General features: G+C 24.8%; 3 protein-coding genes across 3 annotated transcripts; 1 reads left to right on the forward strand and 2 right to left on the reverse strand.

The window, feature by feature from the left end:
• Positions 1-1,555: 1,555 nt before the first annotated feature.
• Positions 1,556-3,881, forward strand: LOC145828643 (uncharacterized). The gene is made up of 4 exons (XM_082936398.1): positions 1,556-1,887; positions 2,180-2,286; positions 2,984-3,133; positions 3,514-3,881. The coding sequence occupies exons 1-4, from the start codon at positions 1,556-1,558 to the stop codon at positions 3,879-3,881; spliced, it is 957 nt and encodes a 318-aa protein (XP_082792524.1).
• Positions 3,882-6,112: 2,231 nt separating this feature from the next.
• On the reverse strand, positions 6,113-15,116 carry LOC145829460 (hexokinase-4-like). The gene is made up of 10 exons (XM_082937254.1): positions 14,815-15,116; positions 14,498-14,670; positions 13,450-13,572; positions 11,556-11,657; positions 11,077-11,179; positions 9,961-10,150; positions 9,576-9,731; positions 9,290-9,377; positions 6,601-6,740; positions 6,113-6,291 (listed from the first exon to the last, which is right to left on the reverse strand). Exons 1-10 carry the CDS (start codon positions 15,107-15,109, stop codon positions 6,171-6,173), a joined length of 1,491 nt encoding a protein of 496 aa, XP_082793380.1. The 5' UTR covers positions 15,110-15,116; the 3' UTR covers positions 6,113-6,170.
• Positions 15,117-23,112: 7,996 nt separating this feature from the next.
• Positions 23,113-23,928, reverse strand: LOC145829503 (cancer-related nucleoside-triphosphatase homolog). The gene has a single exon (XM_082937320.1). The coding sequence runs from the start codon at positions 23,916-23,918 to the stop codon at positions 23,382-23,384; it is 537 nt and encodes a 178-aa protein (XP_082793446.1). The 5' UTR covers positions 23,919-23,928; the 3' UTR covers positions 23,113-23,381.
• Positions 23,929-25,949: the final 2,021 nt, after the last annotated feature.

Genomic DNA, 25,949 nt, shown 5'->3' on the forward strand with positions numbered 1-25,949 from the left:
AGTTATTTTGTCTGTTATTTTAAAAAGATAAGAATAGAATAGTAAAAAAATAAAATACTAAAACTTAAAAAGCTAATAAAATAAAAAAACTTTCTTTAAATTTAAAAAATGAAAAGTATACTTTAAATCAATATCAATAATAACATTTAAAAAATTTTAATAAGTTGGATAAAAAGTTTTGTACAGGTCTATAGTGTTTTTTAATATTAAGAAACATGTTGTTAGCTAAACATTTTAGATATTTTTTTTATAGAAGACTTAGTATAAAATAGTAATTTAGTTCAATTGTTTTTACACATAAGTTTCAGTTTTATAAATATTTATTGGCACAAAAAAAAAAAAAAAAAATTTAAGCTATTTATCATAAAAGCGATCTATAGAACGGTAAAACTTTATATTGTTTCAGTATAAAAATTGAAAAACATAACTTGTACATATTAAGACAACAATAAAACATTGTGAACCTTATATAAATTTAATTCAAATGTAAATTTAAAAGGTCTTAACTGGTGTTATGTGTATGAACAACCAATACCTTTTAAAACAAAATAGAATTAAAGTTGTGTAACTTTGTCTGTTTCAATTTTGTTTTGAAAAACAAAGTTGATTAAACTCTTATAAAAAAATATTATTTAATTTTTATATCTTAATGATTAACAATACTACAGATTTAACTGAAACAGTCTTCAAGATATTTAATAAAAAGCAAGTTAATTTTTAAAGCATGTATATATTTGTTAAAAAAGATATAATATGTCGTCATTAGTATTAAATCAGTTCACAAGCATTCATAATCTTTAATCTAAATAACTTGTAATTAATGAGCTTCTGCGGAGGTCGGCAAACTGTGGCCTTTAAAGCTAAAATCTGCGGTCTGTGAGGTACTTTTCAGCTCAAAACATACCCTTTTATGATAACAGGTTTTTTTTGGTAAAACCTAACAATTAGGCTCTAAGTTTGATAAATTTGTATGTATCAAATATACTTTCCTGTTATTTTTTGATATTGTAAAATTTTTAATGTTTCAAGTTATTTTGAATATAAATTTTAATTTTTGAGAAAATTTCGATTGAGTCATATCTCCAGCATTTTAATTATTAAGTTTTTCACAAGTTTTAAGAAAAAATGCTTGGTTATTTTTATTTATAAGCATAAATTTTTGTGATAAAACTAAAACTTCAAAACTTTTTGTACGATATAATCCGAAATTGTTGTTATCAGTTAAACTGTTTCATAAAGAACAAATTATATTTGTTTTAATATATTTTTTTTGTACTTAAGCTAATTAGATATCATGTCATAACTACAAATGGAAGAAGCAAATTATGCTACAGCCAATTTTTCTTTAAACACAAAAAACATTAACTTTTATACTCATCTTGGTATGAATGAGTAACAACTTTGCAGAGACTTCATAGGTCAACGACGAAATATTATATAAATAGGGACAATATATCACTTTTTAATTCTCATGCATTAATAAAACTGCTTTAAATAAATATTTCAACCTACTAATCGTCACACAAATTACAGTACTTAAGTATAATTAAAAAGCATGGCTGACGTTGATAACAACAAGGCTGATCTGAACATTTGGGAAAATTTACAAACCGATGCCAGCTTGTTCCTGCTGAACGTGAAGAAGATAACTGACAAGCAGCACGAGAGGATCAAGTACTTGGAAGCGAAGAACCTGCTGCTGATGCGCGAGAACCACAGGCTGACCAGCAAGGAATCGGAAGGCGCCGGCTTGAAAGCGGAAAAGGCTCCTTTCAGCAACCAGAGCTTGACGTCTTCCAGGGACAGCCCGATAATCGTTGGAAAGAGAAAGCATTCGGACAACAGCAAGAAGTTTTCAAAAGACGCGTTTGATGCAGCGATAAATGGGTAAGATTTAGTAAGAAAAATAGAATTTGTATAGTTGTCTAATGTCATAGAAGTACATATAAATTACCTACAACTCTATTTTTATTATTTTTACTTGTATTACCTAATTGTGTTCCAACACTAGTGCTTAAAATTCTATTCTATAATGGTTAATATAATATTATACAGTATATGTCAAAATATCCACATTTATGATATATTATATGGAAATACAAAAAATAAGTTTTATGTTTTTATACATTAATAAAGCTTCATGTTTAGAGAAATAAGTTTTATTATTCTTTGAAAACAGAAACACTGAGAGAAAACAGTCAAACAGTTTGGACACAAATTTTGTTTCCTCTGATCTTCAGTTTAGTCACGGAGCAAATGAACCAGACGAGACAGGGTTTTATCAAGGTATTTAAATGTTATTATAATATGAGTAGTGTAGTATTTTCTAAAAATGAAAACTATTGAAAAAATTCACATTTTATTGTACAACAGCAATTAAGTTACTATTTTATGTGATGATTAAAGCTGTACAGATAGAGAATATTTCTAATGGTATAAAAATAAGTTAAATTGAGGAAATAAGAATACACTTTGATTTCAAACTTCTCTACTGTTGTTCTGTTTATTCATATTTTGTTTTAGCTACTAAAAAAAATTGCTTAAATTTTGTATCAATTATAATTGAATGATTTTTGTAAGTTTTATTTTTTTAACATAGAAACAATTGTAACAAAGCCTCAGATGGTTGTATAAATCTTTTATACAAATTTTCTACCAAAACAGTAAAGTTTTAACCTGCAAATAGCCAGAGGCATAGTTCTTACTATTTTTCAAACCAAATTTAAACCTAATATTCTATATCAATCTCTTATAATTCTTAGGTTCTAAAACATGCTTATTAACGTTGCATAATTCGCACTTTATTATTACTTAACAATCATTTGCACGCAATTTTATTTAGAGTTCTAACTTTTATTGTTTAAAACTGAAAGACCTATTCATTTTTAAACCATATAATTTTTAGTTAAAAATTTTAGTAGGTAAATCATAAAGTAGATCAGTAGTTCTTCAAATTTTTATTTAGATTGAAAATTTTTTTCAGACAACAGTTTAGGAGTAACTAATGAGGCAAGCTGTGGATTATTAGGAAGTGGTAACGAAGTATTGCCTGCTACTATTGATAACGAATTAATTTCTTCTTTGCCCACTTTAGATTACAATCTCGATCTTACCATTCCAAACGGCTTAGATGGTAAATTGTTTATATTTGAGTTACATAGTGCAAAAAATTAGCTTACACATATAGTATTTATATTTTAAAATTTGTTCAAAATATAGTTTTAATTGTTTGCTAATAAAAGATCCTAGTAAAGTAACTTCACTGGAATATAAATAAAAACAAATTAGTTTAGTTATCTTTCCTATTAACAACCCAGTTGAAGTGTGTTGATTCGTTGACACACAGAAACATATGTTGGTAGAATAAAGGAAGATTACTGTATAATTTGTTTTTATTTTAAAATTTGTTCTTTTTTGGGAAGCTTTACTAAACTAATTTATCATCTTATTTTTCTTTATACAAAAGTCTAGGTTTAAATTACTTAATTATGGAACTTTTCATCACACCAACAGACTTCTCCATGGTCAGCAGCAAATACATCCTGCAAGAGCTGAAGAAAGACCGCCAGAAGCTGTACAGCCACCAGTACTTCCACCAATCAGACAATAACAACGCGCTCGCTGTTCCACCCAACGTAGTAAATTTGCGCGACAACCCGGCGCAGAAAAAAAAGTGGAAATCAGCTGCGCCGAGTGACAGCTTCTGCGACATGTGCGGCAAGACGTTCGGTAGCAAGTGCGCCTTCAAGCGGCACATAAATGAGATCCACATAGGAGTGAAGCCGCACCAGTGCCGCCACTGTCTCAAGAACTTCAGCAGGAAGGCTAGCATGAGGAATCACGAGCAGATTTGCAGGATGAAGGAAGGAATTTTGACGTAGACTGTGACGCCACACTGGTCGGTTATCGGTGGAACGCTTAGTTGACGTTGGTTCCTGAAAAAAGTTGTTTCGGCTGTCTAGTACAATTGCAGTTAATTGGTATTCGTTTATTGAAACACTATTTGAAAAAATACTTTAAAAAACTCATTTTTTAACTTTATTTTATTAGAAGTATGATTTTAGGGCATTCAGATTTCAAGTTTTATTTTCATTTTAGAAATTGAAAAAATAAATGTTCAAAATACATGTTTCTAAAAACTTTTAAATTAGTTTTTGCAATGAAGCTCCTTTTATTGTGTGACTTGGTCTAAATAATTTAAAGCTTCATACAAGATAGTCAATCACAAACAGTTATTTTGTCTGTTATTCTTAAAAGATAAGAATAGATAAGTAAAAAATTAAAATACTAAAACTTAAAAAGCTAGTAAAATAAAAAAACTTTCTTTAAATTTAAAAACTGTAAAGTACACTTAAAATAAATATCAATACCAACATTTAAAAAACTATTAAAAGTTGGATGAAAAGTTTTGTACAGGTCTATAATGTTTTTTTAATATTAAGAAAAATGTTGTTAGCTAAACATTTTAGGTATTTTTTATAGAAGACTAGTATAAAATAGTATATAGTTCAATTTTTTTTTACACATAAGTTTTAGTTTTATAAATATTTATTGGCACAATAAAAAAAAGAATTTCTTAAGCTATTTATCATAAAAGCGATCTATAGAACTGTAAAACTTTATATTGTTTTAGTATAAAAATTGAAAAACATAACTTGTACATATTAAGACAACAATAAAACATTGTGAACCTTATATAAATTTAATTCAAATGTAAATTTAAAAGGTCCTAACTGGTGTTATGTGTATAAACAACTAATACCTTTTAAAACAAAATAGAATTAAAGTTGTGTAACTTTGTCTGTTTCAATTTTGTTTTGAAAAACAAAGTCGATTAAATTCTTATAAAAAGTTATAATATTACTTTAATATCTTAATGATTAACAATACTACAATTTTAACTGAAACAGTCTTCAAGATATTTAATAAAAAGCAAGTTAATTTTTAAAGCATAGATATTTTTGTTAAAAAAGATATAATATGTCGACATTAGTATTAAATCAGTTCACAAGCATTCATAATCTTTAATCTAAATAACTTGTAATTAATGAGCTTCTGCGGGGGTCGGCAAACTGCGGCCTTTAAAGCTAAAATCTGCGGTCTGTGAGGTACTTTTCAGCTCAAAACATACCCTTTTATGATAACAGTTTTCTTTTGGTAAAAGCTAACAATTAGGCTCTAAATTTGATAATTACTAATGCTTATTTTATCACATTTTAGGTTTAAAATATTGTTTTATGCTGTTTAATGCAAGTTTTTTGAAATAACTGCGGCCCGCAGAAGAATTTTTTACAAAATTCTAGAAAAATTAGCCCGCTACTTATCAAAGCCTGCCGACCCCTGATTTACTAAATAAGTGTCCTTTTTTAAAAATCCAAGATCCATACCTTTTTTATAATCGAGATCATACCGTTTAAAATTCTTAAAATTCTTAGTGCTAAGTTAACTTTTTAGATCATTTTTTTATTAGTTATGTGATAGTTTCGTTAATATTGTAAATAGGAAAATAAGCTAATATAGGCAATCCCTTTAAAGCTCTTCTGCAATTACTTAAATAGAATAAAACAAGAATAAATAAAAGCGTTTTTAAGATTTAACTAATCTAACATCACTAACTTTTAATTTGTTCGTTTCATGTACTTGACTTAAAATTGATTAAAAAGTACTTTTAGATTGCACGAATGTTTTATATCGAATAAAAAATATGCTTGTAATAAACCAAATAGCTTCTGTATTAAAACTCGATTTTTATCTAAGCTTTACTTTTTAAGTCGATAAATTATAATAGACCTCAAACATCTTTATGTCCTAAATATTTTTTTTTTCCAAAACAGTATCTTAATAAAAATTTGAACGACTAAAAAGTCTTACAGTAAATGTAAATTTTCAGAATATATATATCTTTAAACAGTGTTGTCAATGTCCTGTAAAAGACGTTAAAAGGTATCCGTGGTGTGCGACTCGATAACTGAAAGGTTCTTTGTGCACCAAGTCCTAGGATCAAATATTTTGAGCGCTTTTTTTTTGTCGTTCAATAAACTATAATAATAATTTCGCTTATTACATAATTGTTTAATTGCTGTAGTCTGAGTCTAGAGTTAATTTAAAAATGTTAGGATAACTTTTATACAGAATTTAAAATATAACAGAATAACAAAGTTTGTCAGCTTTTAGCGCTTCAGAGCAGCCACTAATGCGGCTCCTTTTCCGCTACCATCAGCAGAAATGACAAACTCGTAGTCCAGTTCAGGTGTCAGCTCTTTTAAATACGTACCAAGTAGCTTGCTAAATCTAGATAAAAAAGTATAAAAAGATTTAAAAAATTAATGGTAGTTAAAAAAAAGTTTTGGTTACCTAATAAACAGTTTTTAAACTTGAAGGTAAACAAATAACTTTGAAAATTATTTATGCTTAAACTTAAAATAAATTTCAGTACTGACTATTGTTATGAAAGATAAAAATAAACGCAGACGGTTTTTAAAATGCTTTTTAATAGCTAACAAACATTTTTTAAAGCTAATTGAAATAAACTAGTATTATAATCACTAATGATGATAGCTAAGTTATAAACAGTATAGTCTTATCAAATTAAGTACTGACGTTGGGTGCTTTTTGTAGACACTGCCGTCAACACCGATGGAAATCAATTTGCAACTTCGACTGCTCGCTACCCTTCTGCTTGTTCCTGCCAAACCAACTGCGCACAATCGAGCAGCTCTATCGGACAGGGAATGGCACAGCTAAAATATTTTATAGAAATGATTTCGATAATTTACACAACAAAATGCTAAGTTTTTGTTAAAGTATTTCAAGGTGAAAGAAGTTAAAAAAAATTTTATGGTTACAAAAACTTTGAAAAAAAGTAAAAAAAGACAAAAAGTAGACAATCTCAAAGCAACTAAGTTTTTTTTAAAGTTCGTTGTTGAGACTAAAAAAGAGTTATTGTAAACTAAAATATTCAAATTAAAACAGTATACAGCTTGTAACACAATATAATTAATACAAACATTCAAAGAATATGGTGAGCTTCGAAAAATTAAACTATTTAAAACTTTACGAATAGTATTAAATTAATTAAAATTAAAATCTACATTTTACTTAAAAGAATTTTTAAAATAAACAAAAATTTAAGTCTAAAAAAAAAATAAAACAACTGAAAAGTATCATTTTATTACAAAAGTTTTTATTAAACCAATTTTTATTTATTTAAACATATTCTGAATTTACAAAAACCGTTGAACTTGAGAGTAAATAGAATGATATTTTTTAGTGGTACTAATTTTACACAATAAAAACTTTGGTTGGGACAAAGTTATTGAAATAACAAAATCAATACTTTAACGTACGAATTTTTCGTTTTAATTTTTAAATTGAAACTTATTTTCTACAATTTATGGTGACGAAAAGAAACAATAAGTTAAAAAATAAGTTGTATTTTAAGCGAATAAACTTTTTTTTATTCTAAAAACCTGAACATAAAAGAAAACAGAGATTAAATCAACTGTGTATTTTTATCTTAACCGCAGGTACCATACAAAACTACTTGATGGAATATACTTGATTGATATTTAAATTTTTTTTTATGGAAAGTCAAATGAGTAGTATTGGATGGAGCATTTTTTGAGAGAAAAGGTAGAAAGAACAGCGCATGCTGTTACAACACTGAAAGTTAAGCACAACCTTATTTATTTTACAAATAGTGTTTAAGTTAAATATTTTTTTCCTCATATGAATCAAATATATGTGAAGCATTAAAAAATCAGATTTAAAATAACTACGCACTATAACCATACTTTTAAATAGTTTAAAACATGTTGATATTTAAAAAACCCAAAAAACAAAAAACGTTGATAAATATTAGTAATAGCTGTAGGTTATTTAAACAATGGATTTAAATATTTTTATATGTTTTGTTGAAGAATGTTTTATAAAATTTAATAACTTGTTTTGCAGTTAGTATAAAAGAAATTTGACAAAAAAATATAACACTGGTTTTTATTTTAAAATTACTTTAAGTATAGCTAAAAAGCAAAAGTTTATTGTATCGTAGTAAACCGTAAATAAAAATTAAGTTTTTATGTACAGTTTTGTTATTTTTTTTTAAATAACCACCGTTCTAATCATTTGTTGTTAACATTTTAAACACTATCTCTTTAAACTTATGAACTAAACTTTTACTTTTCTTAAAAATATCAGATTGATTTGACGAATATTTGGTAAACGTTGAATACTAAAAATTATGATTATTTTGTACTTTATGTATTTAAACTTGATACTTCTAAAAAATTATAACTTTTACTACCTACTTTAATCAATGTTATAAATAAGACAACTTATACTATGAGAATATCATGTGTTTGAGCATTTGAAACCTTCTAAAATAAGAAATTTTTATTCATGTTCATTTGCATTAATTCCAAATTCTATCAATTAACTTCGTAAATATTTTTCTCTAAGTGAGGTATGTTTACTGTAGTTTAAAACAAACTATCGATTGATTGTTAAACTGATTAATTGATTGTTTCCATTATTTTTTTTAAGTTATTTAGCAGAAGAAATAGTGTACTTTTTACTTTAAAGATAGCAGAAGAAATATAACAATACAAAATTGGAACTATACAAGTACTTCAAATATAACAGCTTGTTTTTATTTACCTTTAGTAAATAATTAAGTTGTTTTATTAGTTTTGTAAAAAACAAATTAAGAGTTGAAGTATTTTTTTTTTTAAATAAATATGTCAAAGGTAATTAATACTATTTAAAATATCCTAAAAAATTAAAGTTTAGAGTTAATGTAAAAAAAAAAATATTTTAAATATAACTATAATCTAAACATTAAAACTTGATACGTGAGAAATTTAATAAGACTTAAGTTTTTATCCACATATTAATATACATTGAAATTTAAAAAAAAGACACAAAAAAAATTAAACATTTAAACTGAAATGATTGTACTTCGAAGATTTTCTGATAAAAAAACAATAAATATAATGTACTAAATAGGTTTATATTATTTGTCGTCTTGTTTTAATGAAGTACTTTAAGCGTTTAAAAGTTTTTATATTAAATTTTTTAAGTGTATGTTTTATAAACTTACTGCTTAGTTTCGTTTAGTTATTTTTTAATAACAAAAGTCTTTTAAAAGTACGTTCCCATTTTATGATTAATTTTAAATTTCGTATTCAAAAAAATTATAACTTCAACAAGAATCAATAGTTTTTATAAAACTTGTGACTTAAAAGTATTCTGAAAACTAGTTTAAACTAATGAAGAAAGCTTTTAAACTTACATCAACAATAAACTTGCATTCAAGTTCACTTGCATTCAATCCGAAACCCATCAAGTAACCTCTTACATCTTCAACTTTCATTTCTACTCTAAAGTTTAAAGCGTACTGTAAAACTTTTGAACAAAACTTAGAAAACAATAGGTGACTTTAACCATCAAAATATTAAATACTTGTTTTGTAGAACTCTACACTTATTGAACTAACTCACCAGAGTATTTTTTATTTGTTAGTTCTATAAATTTTTGAAAAAAAAAACTTAACAGTTAGAGATTTTTTGATTACTTACTTTGTTAGCTGCGAAATAAAAGCGGTTGAAAGCCCCTCTTTATGAAGCATACTATCCGTTTCAATGTTTTCAAACATGATTTCTCGTTTATGAAGGTCTAGTATGATTAATCTTGCTAACTCTCCTAACCACATTCCACCAATTTTCTTTTCTAGCCTGTAATTTATAGTTTATATAGAAAAAAAAATTAAAGACTTAAAAGTATTTTCTTTTAAGTTTTTTCATTGCATTTAAACACACTTTTTTCGTTGATCGTTTTTTATACAACTTTTGATTTTTAGTTTAGAATATTTAAAAACCAACTATAATAATTTTGTGGGTTTGTAAGTAAGTATTGCTTTTTTTTTTCTGTTTTACTTATTCTAAAAGTATTGATAATACTTACATTCCAGTACCAACATTTTTTGAATTATTATTAAGTTGCTTATCGTAGACTGTTTCAATTTTTTCCCAAATATCACTACCATCACCAAATTGTCCTATTTCAGTGTTTATACAGTGTTCGCTATTACCTTTTTTACTGTTTTTATCGACTTTGTCTTGACTTTCCATGTAGCAAATATTCAACCCAGTGCCTATTTTTTTACTAAATTCTAACTTACTTCCTCTTTAATTTAAAATATTTATACATCTCTTAAAACAAAAGTTTTATAATTTTATACTGCAGTTCAAAACAAAAAGTTATATAAACGTTTAAGTTTTTGATTTTTTGCTTTACAATAAAGTGGCTTACTAAAATCTACTTTGCATGATTTTGAGTATTTAAAAAATGTAAAACTTTAACATGATGAAAACACTTCAAGCAAGTAACTTAATTTAAAAAAATGTTAAAACTTTTAAAACATAAGTGGCTAAATAATTTAAAAATATACGTGTTATTACTTACGTAAATTGACATTTGAAAAATTTTTCACAGTGAACAATTTTATATTGAAACTGAGTCATTAATATATTGAAAGTTTTTTTTTAAGTTTTAAACTGTTTATTAGTAAATGATTTTGATTAAACTAAAAATTTTATAATAAGACAATAACACGATCGTAAGTACCTGCTTCTACATGATTAACAACACTTAAGGTTTAAAAACTTATAGATTTGAAGTAGAGTTTATTTTCCGTAGCAAAAAGCTAATATATAGTTTAAGCAACATATGATGTTACAAGTTGTAAAAATGTCAAATGTATATTGCAAAAAGTTTATCTTGTTTGTGTAACCACATTGAAAATAATTTACAAGGTCCTTTTAAGCAATACTGCTCACAGCATGAAGTTTAGAATTTAAATAGGTTTTAAAAATACTTTGTAAATATTGAGTTGTAACCTAAACATTTAAGCTGAATTGGAATTACAAACTAACTTTTTTTTTTTCAGTAAAAACAAGTTAAAATAATTTGGTACATACATAAAACTGAAATTAATATTTTAAAATAACAATACTTTTTTTGTTGTTGCTGACTAGAATTATTTAAATTCTAAATAAATACAAAAACTAAACTACTTGCCTACTATAAGGCCAATAGATACATTGTTGTCAAGGTGACCAGCCGCAATCATTGTACCAACGGTGTCATTCACTATTACGGCTTTAGGCATATCATTGCAGGTCTTCAAAAAAATTAATCGTCATTTGTGCTAAACTTAACACGTTTTATAATTGTTTACATTTAAAAAAAACCCAATTACCTAATAATCTTCTTGCAAAAGTTCATAATTAGCAAAGTTTAAAGAATCTAATTTTGAACAATAACTTGTTTAGTTGTTTGTTATTTACTTGGTGCTGTTTTAAAAATCATATATTTTATTCTAACAAAAAAATCCAACGCCCTCAAACAACCTAAAAAGTAAGTTTTCACTGATTTTAAATTTGAAATTGCGAACTAAAAATTGTTTTATACTGTATGCATTGAAATAAAACAACTTAGATACAACTATATAATAAAGATGTATGCTTATTTCTTTGTAATAATAAATCCAAACATACTTCTCCAAATTTTCTAACGATGGCTTCATGAAGCATAAGAGCGATATCGTTTCCTTCAACTCCGGAGCACTGGTATCCTTTGGACCATTTTGTAAGTGTTGTCTGGTTTATTTATTAGTTAAATTTAACAAGTGCAGTACACCATCATAACATTTATAATAAAATTTCGCACATCTAGGTCCTTAGAAAAGGTAATTTTTGAGCATCTTCGTTTTTCGTTTTGTTCAATAAACTTGCTACAGACGAAAAATAATCAGCAATAAAAAACTAAAGATTTTTAAACGTAGGAAACTTAAAAGTTCACCGTTTTTAAATAGTTTGTTAGTATAAAAACTGAATACTTTCTTGATAGAATATAACTTACAATTATAATTTTAAACAATATAAAAGTAAGTTTAGTTAGCTGTTATAGTTTTGCAAACAAATTAAAAGAACATATCATTTATAGATATACGTATTATCTAAAACACTTTATTAAAAACAATTAAATTAATTATTCATACGCGTATCTAAAATGTTTAAAAATCAATTTACGTTTAAACTTACAATATTTTAATAGAGTTTTACAAGGTCATACAAAAAATTTAAACAGAATTCTTAACTAAATAGTATACAAACATATGTTAAGTTAGCTTTACAGCCGTTTAAGCTTCAACGACAATTATTGTAAACCAAACTCAAAAGCTTTATTTTTGTTGTAATTTTAAAAGTTGTTAGTATATACAGTTTTAATTATTTCGTAGAACTGAGCTCTTTAAATAATATTCTTAAGTAAGAATATATAAAAATGTCAATATAGTTTTTCAAAAAAGTTGTTATTGTGTATGTAATATACATATATTTTATCAGCTTGATAGAAAGTCGGTAAAATAGTTTACAGCTATTTTAACTAATTTAGTTTATTTTTTTAAGTTTAAAGTCTACAGCAAACTTTCACTATAATTAAATATATTTTGTATGCAGTTTAATTTGTTTGTAAAATATTTTTAAATATAGTTGCATAACTTTAAACGAAATTTGATTGAAAACGTATATTTTCTAGTTCAAAAACAGCGCAAGTTACTAAAATATTCTACATCGTTTGTCTTTTTTATATGCAACTTTTTATAGTTTTTTCAGTAATAACACGCACACACATCGATGTATACAATTAAAAAAAAAGTATTAATATTTTAAATCGTTTTATCAAACAAATTTGTATTGAAAATTTAAAAACTGTACTGAAAGTTCCTTCTAATAAATATTTTTAATCTTCTGTTACAACTAAGAAAAATTTTCAAAAACTTACAAGTTTTTACTTTCTTTAAAGAATTCTAAAAAGTCAAAAAGACTTAAATGTTTCTAAAAATCAATTTTTTTAATAATAATTTTTGTTTTATATGTTCCACTAATATGTTGTTAATAACACTAAGGACAGTGCAAAAATTGTACTAACATAAGATTGATATATAAATTAAATACAATCATTTTTAAATTTTTAAAGCAATCAATAAAGATTAATAAAGTCATATTTGTACGCCTTAGGCACATAACCACCTTGTGTTAAAAATGCGAAATGTGCTGTCAAAGGTCAGTTAATTAGTAAATTTTTTAACACACAAAAAATGTAAAAAGTAAAGTTTTTTTAGTTTTTAAAAACTAATATTCTAGAAACTATATTATAACTTCAAAAAATTCAAAGTTTTAAATGCAAACTATGAAAATTTGCTATTTATGTAATAATTACTTGTCAAGCTCAAAATTAAGTTTTATTCGTAAAATGCTTTAACTTTTATAAAATCTACACCTAGGTATGCTTTACCAACATAATTTTTAAAATGATCAAAATGTGGACTTTAAGATGGATTTTTTCTGCTAAAAGTGATGTTTATTTTTATAAAAAGACATAACTTACTTTTCCTTTATCCACTTTAGTAGGAAATGAAAACGTAAAACCTATTTTCAACTTTAATATCATTTCAGTCATTTTTCTTGTGTCCAGAAACTCATAAAGATTATTGACAATAAAGTCGAATAACTGTAAATATAAACATCTGTTTTTTTTAATTTGAAATAAGGAGTTCATTCTTGATGAAAAATAAGTTGTAGTAAACAGTTAAAAGCAATTTTTAAACTTGCAAAGTTATAAAAATCTCTGAACTACTACAATTTTCAGAAAGTAAAAATATAATGTTCTTAAGATCAGTCGTTTGTTATTTATATTTTAGCTATACTAGCCAACAATTTTTTTTATAAAATAAAAAAGTAACATTTTTATTAATAGGCGAAAATTAGTCATTTAGAAACATCTATAAGTTGTGAATACTTTATTTCATTTAAATTAGTTATTAACAAAAAATAAAAAACTTTACAACGTTAATGATAAGAAGTAATATTTTACTGTATTTTTCAGAAGATATTTACTTTATAGGAAAATATTAAAGTAAACTTAGTTGTAACCTTTTAAATTATAATTATGATTTTTGAATAAATATAGCTTCTTAAAAGTTTAGTGACGAAAATTTTCATAATCTTAATTTATAAGTTGAAACACTTATATATGATATATTCAGTAAATTCTTAAAATATTTACAATACAAATTTTGGTTTAGGTAACAAACTTAGCTTGTCTATGAAACACAGTTTAAAAAGTAGTTTTAGTATAAAAATCACTTTACAAGTAAAGGAGCTTTTTATAACCAAATTATGTAGGTTTAGAAGTTAAATTATGAACGTCTAAAATCTTAAACCACTGACTTGTTTATACGTATCTTAAGTAACAGGAAAAATAAAATAATTACTGAACAAATTTCAAATTTGTCTGTTTGAGTTCTATATAAAGTTGTTTTTTTAAGTTTAAAGTTTACTAAAAACTAAATAAAATTAGTATATGTTGTTTTTTCTTTTAAATTACAAAAAGTTGTAAGTTTTATAATTCTATTAAGTTATTTATATAATTAAACCTGAGTTCCGCTTCCCGTCATTATTGATTGAGGAACAAAATATTCCTGACTGTCCATGGATATAGAATGTCTTCTGTCAAAATTAGACTTTTTTTCAGGTACCGCAGTTATATCAACCAGCATAATCCTAAAATTAGTGCCTCCGAGATCAAGCGCAATATATGATCCAGATTCTTTGATATGTGTTACGTTTTTAATTGAGTTTAAAATTGTACTAGATAATAGTTTTTTGGGGAAAAAAATCTAACTAAACTTGTTTGCTCTTCAAAGCAATCTTTTTTTGTTTATAAAAAAGCTACTTAAGATTAAACAATTACCTTTTCCATTTGGAGTAGCTGTGACATAAGTTTTTTCTAAAACTTTTAACAAAGAATATTTTCTTATTGACTTTTGAAATATATTTTCTAATGAAATTTTTAAAATTTGCAAGAAATCTTCCATTAAGGATTTGCTCACATCAAACTGTTTAAGAAAATCATCTGGGTTGAACTCTTTTTTGTCTAAAAGAAACTCTTCTTTAGAAGTTTCGATTGCATTATCTTCATCATCAAATTTGTATTTATTTAAAAAACTATTGATATAGCACCAAACCTCAAACGTTGTTACTATCATTTTTAAATTTTCTGAAGTTTACAAAAAATTAGAGTTCAGGAAAAATTAAATACTTTTAAACTTGATTACGATAAATTTGTTTATTCTTTAAGTTATGTTAATGATCGTTTTAAAAGTTTGTGACTACGATATTCGTACATAAGACTCTTTTTGTAAATAGATTTTTATAAATACTAATTAAGAAAGAGTTCTAGAAAATAAATATTGTTATTGAAACAGTTAACTGAAAACAAAAAAAAAAAAAGATAAAAAAAAAACAAAACAAATGAAAACTAGATCAAATAAAACAAAATCCTTTTTGCATAACATTTGTAAGTATAACTTACTTAATTTATAATAGTTAAGCTAAGAACAAAACAATAACTAAATTTAGATGAATGTTACATTAAGTCTATCAAATATCATTAGTACTTGTTTTAGTAAAAAACACAGTTTATTAAACTGTTTAATTAAAATCAAGTTGTTATTATATTTTAGCATCAATATTATATTTTACCTAATTATAACTTAGAAGGATGATTATAAACATTTTCAAACCAGGCTTTATATAATCAAAAATAATAACTTTTTAAGTTATAAAAATAAGCTTGTTAAAGGAAACGAATAAGGCTTATAAATATATAAGGTTTTGCTACAGGAACTAAACTATTGTTTAAAATAAGTAAGAAAGAAAAAAGCTTACTTTTTAATGTTTAGTTATACATCTTTTAGTTTTTATTAATGTATATCAACGTAAAAAAAAGATAGAAAGAAACAAGTTTAAGACTATTTAAACTACTTCAAAAATTTTGTATGAGACTTTCTTGACTTTTTTTGAACTTATTTTAAAACTTGTTTAAATAAAAATGCTAATTAGAGTTTAATTCTTAAATAGTTTTTTTTTTCAAACTTTACGTTTAAAAAAAGGCTAAATATCAAATTTTTAGATTAATATTTAAACATTTTTCGAAAAAGTTTGTTCTAAATTACTGTTCAAACTCTGTTGTTGAATTTACCAAGTTGTAAATACTTTGAATGTTTAATGCATTGTATTAACAAAAGCTTTTAAAATGATCTAGCAAACTCTATTTCATTAAATCATAAACTAAAATGAACTTGAAATAGTTTATATTGTAAAAAATTATCATATTTATCTACGTAAATAACAGTTAATAATATTAAAAAAGAAATAATATAAAGTAAATAAAATACAGCACTTTATATGAAAAATAAACTTATAGTTAAATAAAACGAAATTTTAAGAATTATATATTTAGAAAATATTAATTGTTTAAAAAAAGCTGTTAAAAAATTAAGTACGAACTAAAAATAAAAAGTTATCAACACAAATTTGCTCAAATAGTAAAAAAACATACTTTTTTATTTTTCAACGAAAAAAAAAAAATTTAACACTCTACAAAATTATCTTAACTTTAATACTTTAAGAAAGCTAAGTTTTAATATGTTCAATACTGTTATAAGCTGAAAACATCTAGAAGTGTTGCTAATTAAATGTTTAGGGCACAAAATATATATAATTTTTCTTAACTCATTTCCTAACAAAGCAGCCTTTGCCATTACTAAAATGAACTTGAATGCAATGGAATTAGCTTTACGAATTGCTAGCAAATTTAGACACTTCATTAAACACAGTTTTTTTTGTGCAGCAATACTCTTGAACTTTTTTCTCTATACTTTTGATTTTCAAATTTACGTAACTATTTTAACCCGACTGATATTGTTATTTATCAGTATTTGTTTCAGTTAAGATATTTACGTGAATATTTCTAAAAATATTTACGTGACTTTTTGAATAAAGATAGACAACTCTCTATTGATAAAAAAACAGTTTAGTGTTATATACTTTCTTAGCCAAGATAAACTTAAAAAAATTCATAACACGAACTTTGCTAGTTGTTTAAAGACATAATACTTAGCACAAAAGTCAAAGATTTTTAGCTTATAAAAACTGAAATTATGTGTAAATTATATTTTAAAGATAAACAAAATAGCTTAACTCCAAACATAATTTAGTTTAATAAAGTTACATAAAAACTTATATAATAAACTTTAATAAAGTTACTAATTATCAGAAAAACCAAAGTTTTCAAAGCTAGTTACTATGTGTAATTTTGATTTTTATGTTAAAAAAGACTGTAAAGCCTTAAAACAAATAATATATATAAAGTAATCAATTTTTGACTAAAATCATTTTTATAATAGTTTTAGAAAAACAAGTCTGAAATTAAAACTCAGGTTTTTGATTTTCAATTCAAATTAAATAAGTTTTTGATTTCGACCATAAATATTAAGCGTTAAGTTTTTAAAATACTTACAAATCGCGCATTTATATACTGAACACAATAAAACTGAAGAAGTATTGAGTAAACTGTCTTTGGCTAATTGTTTTATCAATCAAGTTTTTGTAGAAGCGTAACTAACATTGATAAAAAACAATCTAATTACACCTAATAATTTGCTGAGAAATATATTTGCTATCAAGTAAAGTTAGTAATTTTTTTTCAAAAATTAAGTTGGACATTTTAATTTTACTGACAAATTATCTTACAAAGATTAAAATGAGCATTTTTTAACACATTTAGTTTTGTTTTTAATTTCTGAACTACTTTACTAGAGTTTAAAACAATTATCTATAAAGCTTTTTATATACTTGTATACTAGTCTGTTTTTTATAGTTTATGAAAAGTTTAACATTTCTAACTTGTGTAATTTTTATGTTTTAGACAAGCATTAGTATATTCCGAAGTATTAATATACAAAAAAAAGCCTTTAAATACAATTAATTTCTTAATAATCTAACGATAAAATAGTTCATAAATAAATTGTATGGTACGAGTTTGTAGTTTTTTATTAGTTTATTTGTAGAAAGAAATTATGACTATGACTCAAAAACTGATTTAAGCACACTATAAGCCAGTATTTATACAAACTCACGTTTATAATTTGTAAACATATTTTGATTAAAGTTAAAAACCAGCGAACTCTAAATAAAACATTTTAATAATCATCGTAATAATCACTTAGTGATAAATTTAAAAGAGGTTCAAAATTTTACATTTAATGTTTATGAAGTTAGTTATTTTTGTTTTGAAGTTAACAAATATATTTGTTTTTAAGTTATCATTAACTATGCAAGCAATTTAAGAGTAAATTATTTGGCTGGTTAGGACTTTACAGTTATCGGTCGTGTTTATAATTTATCTATCTTAATTAACAGATTCGTGAGAATAAAATCGACTGATTGAACGCTTCAGGCATCTATGAGTCATAAAATAATGTGAACTGAAAACTAAAAAAAAAAATGTTTTTAGATAGACCGTTCAAATGTTTCCACATTGCACCAATATTTTAAGTTTTATTATTTAAAATAATACTTGTTTAAAACTTTTTAATCAGTCTCGAATAAAAAAATTAAAAATGCAATAAAAAAACAAGTAAAACTAAGTTTTATTCAATCAAAATATCAAATTAACATAAAAATTTAAACATTTATTATTATTTAAAATTTTTGCTAAAGTACTTAATACTGGACATAAGTTTTTACTTAGTCTGTGTTATGCTGTGTATACTCACTAAAATTAATAACAACAAAACAATTATAACTAAATTAACTACGTACATATTTTGAAAAATCTAATAAACAGTATACTACATTACGTTATAAACTAAAACTTAAAGTTAAACCTTGAATAAAAAAAAAACTTTTTTCTATTACTGTTGACCCGTTTTCAAATAGAAAAAAAACTTAGTTGCGACTAACTACTGAAAAACTTATTTTGGTTCAATATATGAATAAACTAGTTCATAAAATGACATATGTAACACTTGGTATAAGCTGTGATAATGTTAAGAATGTATTATTACTAATATATTGTTGTAGCCAGGTTTGCCACAACTTGTATAATTAAAGTTTATTAAATAGTGGTTGTAATTGATATGCTTTCTTACACTAAGCATGTCTTGTATTTCATCTTTACAAAAAAAAATTGTGTTTCGTAAAGTTTATTCAGTACGACTAAGTTCCAATTCTAAGCAGATCTTCAGGTACAAACAAATAAACAATGAGCTAAAAAAATATGTATATTTTTATATATAAAGTTAGAATAAACAAAATAAACTTTTCCTTGGGACAGCTGTTTCTGCGTTCAATACGCGTCGTCAGCTAAGTATTTTGTTCAATGTAAAGCAAACTTTTAAATACAGCAATAAAATTATACAATATTAGGACAAATTAGGTTAAATTTAGTTAAGCGTTTACAAAAAAATAAAATAAAAATTTAGTTAGAAATCAAAAACTAACAAAAAAACATCACAATATAATAAGTTTTAAAACAGAACAATATGAGATACTAATATAATCAAGATCTGTTTTCGTTTTGTATGCTGACAAGGTTGTTTGGGTGGCTTTGTTAGACTTTAAGCTACAGTTGTGCAAGTTGTACCTTGTTTTGAAAGATATGCCTTTGGAGCCCATGTACTCTTTAGTTGTGTTTTGATGAGATAATGTAGCTTTGCATATTCCTTTAGCAGGCATTGTCCACTAAACGGACGGTAGATATCGTTTATGCAGTTGCAAAGTTTGACAGTTAAGTTTGCTTAGTACTTTTTAATTGTGCTCTTGGATAGTTGTTTTCAAGTTAGAAGAGCAGCTATAGGTAGTCTTGATGGTGTTTTAAAAAATGTTTTATGTAGATTGGAGCCTTTAGAAATATGTTTTTTTACAAGCTGGAGTAAATGCTTTCCAACTTTGGTTTTGACTATGGGTTGTGGATACATTTGATTTTATCAAGTGGTTGGAATCCGCTTTTGGTTAGGGCGTCATTGTAAGGTTGTTTAGATTAGGGCGCTGAAGTTATGTTTTTAACAGATATTTTGCAAAAGCGGCTGTGTATCATTGTCTGATTGCTTTACTTATAGAATTGAATTGGTTGTGGTTGTATAGGATTTTAATATTGGGTTATTTGTGAGGCTAGTATGTACATTCTTTAAAACATATGGAAGTTTCAAGGAAATCAGTTTTGAACATGCAGTTTTAGATGGGTGTTTTGAACTCGTGGCTGCAAAATAATTTCTTGACTTTTTTTTATGTTCATTCTTATTGGAATTTAGAGGCTTTAATTTTGACAGCTACTCCTCTGTCACGGTATATGACATAAGAGTTAAGTTTGAGAAGTTTTTCAGCAGTTTAGCTAAATTTACACTTAAACTAAACTGTTCTACATATTTGTATATAATTAGAAAGCTATAAAAAAAAAAAGGAAATTGAAAAAATTAAAAAGAGGACGAAGTTAATGAGATGTTCGAAATTATACTGAAGTTAGAGACCTTTTTTCTTCTACTACGTGCTATTTAAACTCAAGTAAAGCCCGTCGAAAAACTTTTTTTAAACAAATAAATTGTTTCTTGAAGCATATATATGTGAATACACACAATAAAAATGTCCAAAAACATATACTAGATTTAAATATCTACATAGTGTTTTGTTGTTCTTAAAATTTAAAATCAGTTTTCGATTTTAACAACAGATTCGTAAATTAAACTAAAACCTACAAAGGCAAAATGAAAATTTGATAAACATTACGAAAATTAATATTACAATTGTAAACTTTTGTTATGGAAAAGCAGTATTTTGTATATTCCAAGGTTGCTGAAGATTTTTGAAAAGTTTTTCTATGATTTCTGAATTTCTTCAAAACTTTTTAAAATACATGTTTGTTAGTCCATTTTTAGTGTAAAACTAAATTTAAGGTAAAAAAATGTTGAAAATATACTGTAATACTACTTACTTTAAATGAGTTTTTTAATTTTACAAAAAAATTCTGAAACCTTTTTTTGTATTTTGTAGATAGATGTTTGTATCTAATCTAAATTTCACAATTAAAAATTGTTCTAAATTTCTTAAGTTCCCGGTTATTTTGCCTAAATTATCAAAACTCAGTTTATTTGGCAACCCTGTTATTCTCATCCATAAATTTCTGCTTGGCTGACCTTAGTTTTCCGAACATTGTTCTATTTAAACTCGTTAAATCGAAATTGTATAAAAGACAAATTTTTATAAAAACTTGTTTGATATTATTCCTATAACAGGTTTTACAAAATTGTATTTGATGTTTACGTTGGCATAAGTATTTTGAAAAGTTCAAGTTATCCGGATCCGACAAGACCATGATTAAAAAAAGGTAAATCATTTATTTAATGGAATGGTTTTTATTAAAATGCTCGTTACAATATTATTGTCACCTGAAAAACTATTATATGCGTATTTTATTTAAAAATGTTTATTTCTTAAAGTTTGTTAAAATATTAACAATTTTTATAAAATTAAATAAACATTAAGAAAAAAAAGGCTTTGATCTTTGAAAATTTCAAGTTTGAAACAATTTTTTATAGTAAATTCTTTAATATTTATATAATCATTTAAAAACGTAGATTTTGTGTTCGAAACTAAAACTAAACAAAAAAACTGAAGCAATCGTTTTTTGTATTTCACGTTTGTAAAGAACAAAAAACAGCTATTAATTTAATTTAACTTTTTTTTTTCTTTTTATGTTGCTCTGACTGATGTTACAAATCGAAAATCAACGAACATATTATTATAAAATTTTATTAAAAAAATGCTATTAAATTTCTTACAACTACTAAAAGAAAGTAAATATGAGCATTTAAATATTCATGGTTGCCACTGGTTTTTAGCAAATTTTCTCAAGCTTTTCAAAATTTCTTCCAGGTTTTTGAAAGTACACTCTTTTGGGTCTATTTTTAGCTAAAAATAAGTTTAAGGTAAAAAAAAACTGTGTTAAATAGTATAACAACATTAAAAAGATACTGTAAAGCTATTGTAAATGTATCTTTAATTAAAAAAATTTTGATGATGACAATTTTTTTTATCTATAGGATAGACTTTTTGTGTTAAATCGAAATTTCATTGTATGTAAAAGTTGTTTAAAAATCAATTTTTTTCAGGTTTTTTAGTGATTTATGTTCAAAATTCAACGTTTTTTCTCTCAAAATTTCTCAAATTCCAGGTTTTCCGAGGATTCCAGGTTTTGTAGCAACCCTAAACAATAAATTAAAAGTAATTAAATCTTATATTAAATTAAAAAAAAATTAATGTGTAGTAAAGAAAAACAGTTTTAAACAAAATGTTACAAATTAAACATTACACCTTCCCAATTTAATATTTTCCTAACACCAATAAACTAAGAAAAATTTAAAGAAAATGTTAACATTTTTATTTTGTAAGAAATGTAATATTTTATCAAACGCGAGTACACAATTTGAAATCATATACATACAAAAACTAATTATAAGGTTACTACCTAGTTACAATTAGTTAATTTTATATAATTTTAGGTAAAATTTAAATACTTCAACAACCGTAAAAAAATAAAAGTGTTTGATAAAATTGATTAAAGCTTTCAATGTGGTTGCTACTTCATTTAAAAAAATAAATTATCGCTTTAATTTTTGTTACTTTTAGAAAACAAATCAAAAGAACATAAAAATATTAGTAGTAAAACTAACTAAAAAAAATTCTAAAAATGTCTAATATGTAGTTCAAATACATGCATTAAGATAGTAATAAATTACACAAAAATAGACCATTTATGCACCTTCTAAAAAACCTATACAAGTGTTCAAATAAATACATTTTTTAATATTCAATATTTAAAAGTGAAAAAACTTATGTGAATAGGTTGTGTAACAAAGTATCACATAAAAAAGAATCTGGTATTCTTGTTTTTACCACCAGTTCAAGATAACTTATAAATAGCTTCAAACTTTCTTACTTTAATTCTTATACCAAACAATTTTGATAGTATATCATGCTTGTCAGGCCAAAACGATTTAAAACAATTTAAGAATTTCAAAATGTTATGTAAACATAATACCAATTTTTTTTAAGTAACAAATATTTCTACAACTAATCTATAAATAAATGTTTGGAAAATGGTATACTAATACTGAACTATTAGAAATAGTAAAATTAAGCACTACAAAATAATTTAGTTTTAGTAAAAATGATAGTTAAAGGTTTTGTATAATAATTCTAATAATTAAAATGTTTAGTCAAATTTAAACAAAATTTAAATAAAAAGTCAAATGATATGCATGATTATTATTATTATCTTTTTGGATATTACAAAACCACAGTTTTAGAAACATAAAATCTAACAGAATTTTTAATAATATATAAAATACATAATAAAATTTACAAGTTTTGAAATTTATGTTTTTCCATACAGCTCATAATGTATATTATCATATTTTTTCATAATTGTAAAACATTTTTTAACTTTTCGAAAATATTATCTCTGTTGCCATGAGTAACTTCAACAATTTCTACATTCTGCATATTCCTGACATCCTTGACAAAATTTGGAACATTTTCACCAATAGGTATTGTCCCCACTACTGTAACATCATCACAGCATAACAACTTGTTCACTGTTCTTTTGAACTTTGAAGACAGGATTTCCATTTTACCAATTTCATCAACAATGATGTAGCAACCGCAACTGCTTTTACTTAGCTTTGGCAAAGCATGAAGTTCAAACTGATCAACATAGACGTTGTACCTGCCAACTCTGGCTGTCCTTGTTGAACTTGGGCCGTTTTCAATCCTGGCAAGCTTACAGGGAGGTGTTCCATCTAAGAACATTATGTCAAACCCAACACGGATTCCTGAATTTCTTACTTCCTGGGTGTAGAAGCCTTGAAGTTTTTTGCTGTCCAGATGGCTGATTATTTGTTTTATTAAAGTTGTTTTTCCAATTCCTGGTTTGCCTGTCAGCAGAAGATGCTTCATTGTTTTATTATATTATCTCTAAAAGTTTTGAGTTAAAATACTTTTTCAAAATTTAGTTTAACTAAACAAAAACTTATTTTATTTTAAACATTAATAAATAAATAAAAAACTAAGAGAGCTTATGAAGTTAATAACTATTTGAAGCAAACACTAATTTGAGAAACTACAATTTAGACTGGATTTTCGGCTAAAGAAAGAACATTAGAGCTTTTAAGGTTGCTTATATTTGTTCATGTTTAGAATTTCAAATTTTATTAAAACATCAACTATTGAAACTGATGAGCATTAATGCTGAAGCTAAATACATTAAACTCAAAGAAAAAAATGTTGTAAATTATACTATTTAACTTTTTATAGTATAGAGCTTTCAAAACCAATAAAATAATTTTATGATAAACAATTATAGATATAATTTAAATTTTCAAAAAAAAGTAGAATCCAGTGTTTTTATTAACTTTTTAAATTTTAGTCAGTGAATTTTTCTTTAATTGCAATTATCTTAATAAATTATTTTTAAAGGTAACCCTGCTGAAAGCAAATGATTTTAAGTTTTGTTTACTTTATAAGAATTTATAATAAGAATTAATGCATAAATTCATGTAGTCTAACTTATATACAAATATTTTTTTCTTGCTAAGCTATTATTGACTTTAAACTTTACAATTACTCTTTTAGAAAGGGCAACAAAGTGTAATTAATCCTAAAGCTAAAAATTGAAGGAAAAAATGGGTTTGTACCTATCAAAGTTCAAGGTTTTTATGAGCAATATTTGTAGCTATTGATTTGAAAAAAGTGATTATTATTTTTAAGTATTATAATTTTTTGATTTTCCATATTTAATCAATATTTTTGTTAAATTTTTTTTTATTTACCAAGCTCAAAGCAGTTGAAAAAGGAGGGTGTGTACTTTAATGGTCAAAAGGTTTTCTCCAAACAGGTCCATTGTCCAACGTTGAAGGTACTCAGAAGCTGCATTTGTTATTATTTCAAAGTATTTAACATACAAACATTGGTAGTATTAGAGCAGTTTCCTACACGTTTCAAGTTCTACAGCTTTATTATGATCTATATTTTTTCTATGTCATTAATAGGTTCAAGTTCTTATTCTTATAAGTTAATTATAAACTGATTTTTTCAGCTTTCAACTGTTGAAATTTTTTCCACTACTACAACATTAGGTTTTCTACAAAATAATGGATGCACATTATTCAACTATATTTACAGGAACTTTTAGTAAATTTCACATTGATATTCTACTAAAATTTACTACCATGTCCAAATTTCAACAAGATACTCTTTAAAAAGTCAAGACATCGATAAGGTACGCTAATAAGAAGTACGCAACCCAGTAAAGTACGCTCTAAATTTTTATTTACTACCAGAAGCAAAACACCCAACTTATCTATAATAACTAATGTGTTTTTAAAAACTTTTATGAATACTTACAACTATAAATATTTACAGATCACGGAAAGAAATCAAAGTTTTCAAAGCAACACAAAATGTTGTAATTTCTGGTGAGATTCCAACTTCAATTGACATTTCAAAAATTTATTGTGACATAAATAAAAATAATATGATCATTGGTATTTATTTTAAACTAAACTTTAGATATAGAAAATTATTAATTTTGATAACTTAAAATATTATTAACAATAACTACTTATTTTATATAAATTTCACTAAAAAATTAAAAAAAATCAAGCTTTGTTAAAAAATAGTCTGTTTTCCTTTTCAAATTTCAATCTAGCAGTTTTTATGTCTAAATGTAGATGCAAGCACAGTACTTGGGCTTAATAAAACCAACAGAAATATGATTAAGTTGTTTTGTTATTTCTACAAACACACTGACGCACAGTATTTATGCCTTATAAAACAGTAAAACTTTATTTAAGTTGTTTTGCTATTTCTACAAGTACATTGATGCATAGTATTTATGCCTTATAAAAGGGTAAAACTATGATTAAGTTGTTTTTCATTCTACAAACTCACTGACGCACAGTATTTATGCCTTATAAAACAGTAAAATTT

Source organism: Thalia democratica, chromosome 2 (assembly GCF_965202585.1).
Source record: "Thalia democratica chromosome 2, ktThaDemo2.hap1.1, whole genome shotgun sequence".
NCBI lineage: Eukaryota > Metazoa > Chordata > Thaliacea > Salpida > Salpidae > Thalia > Thalia democratica.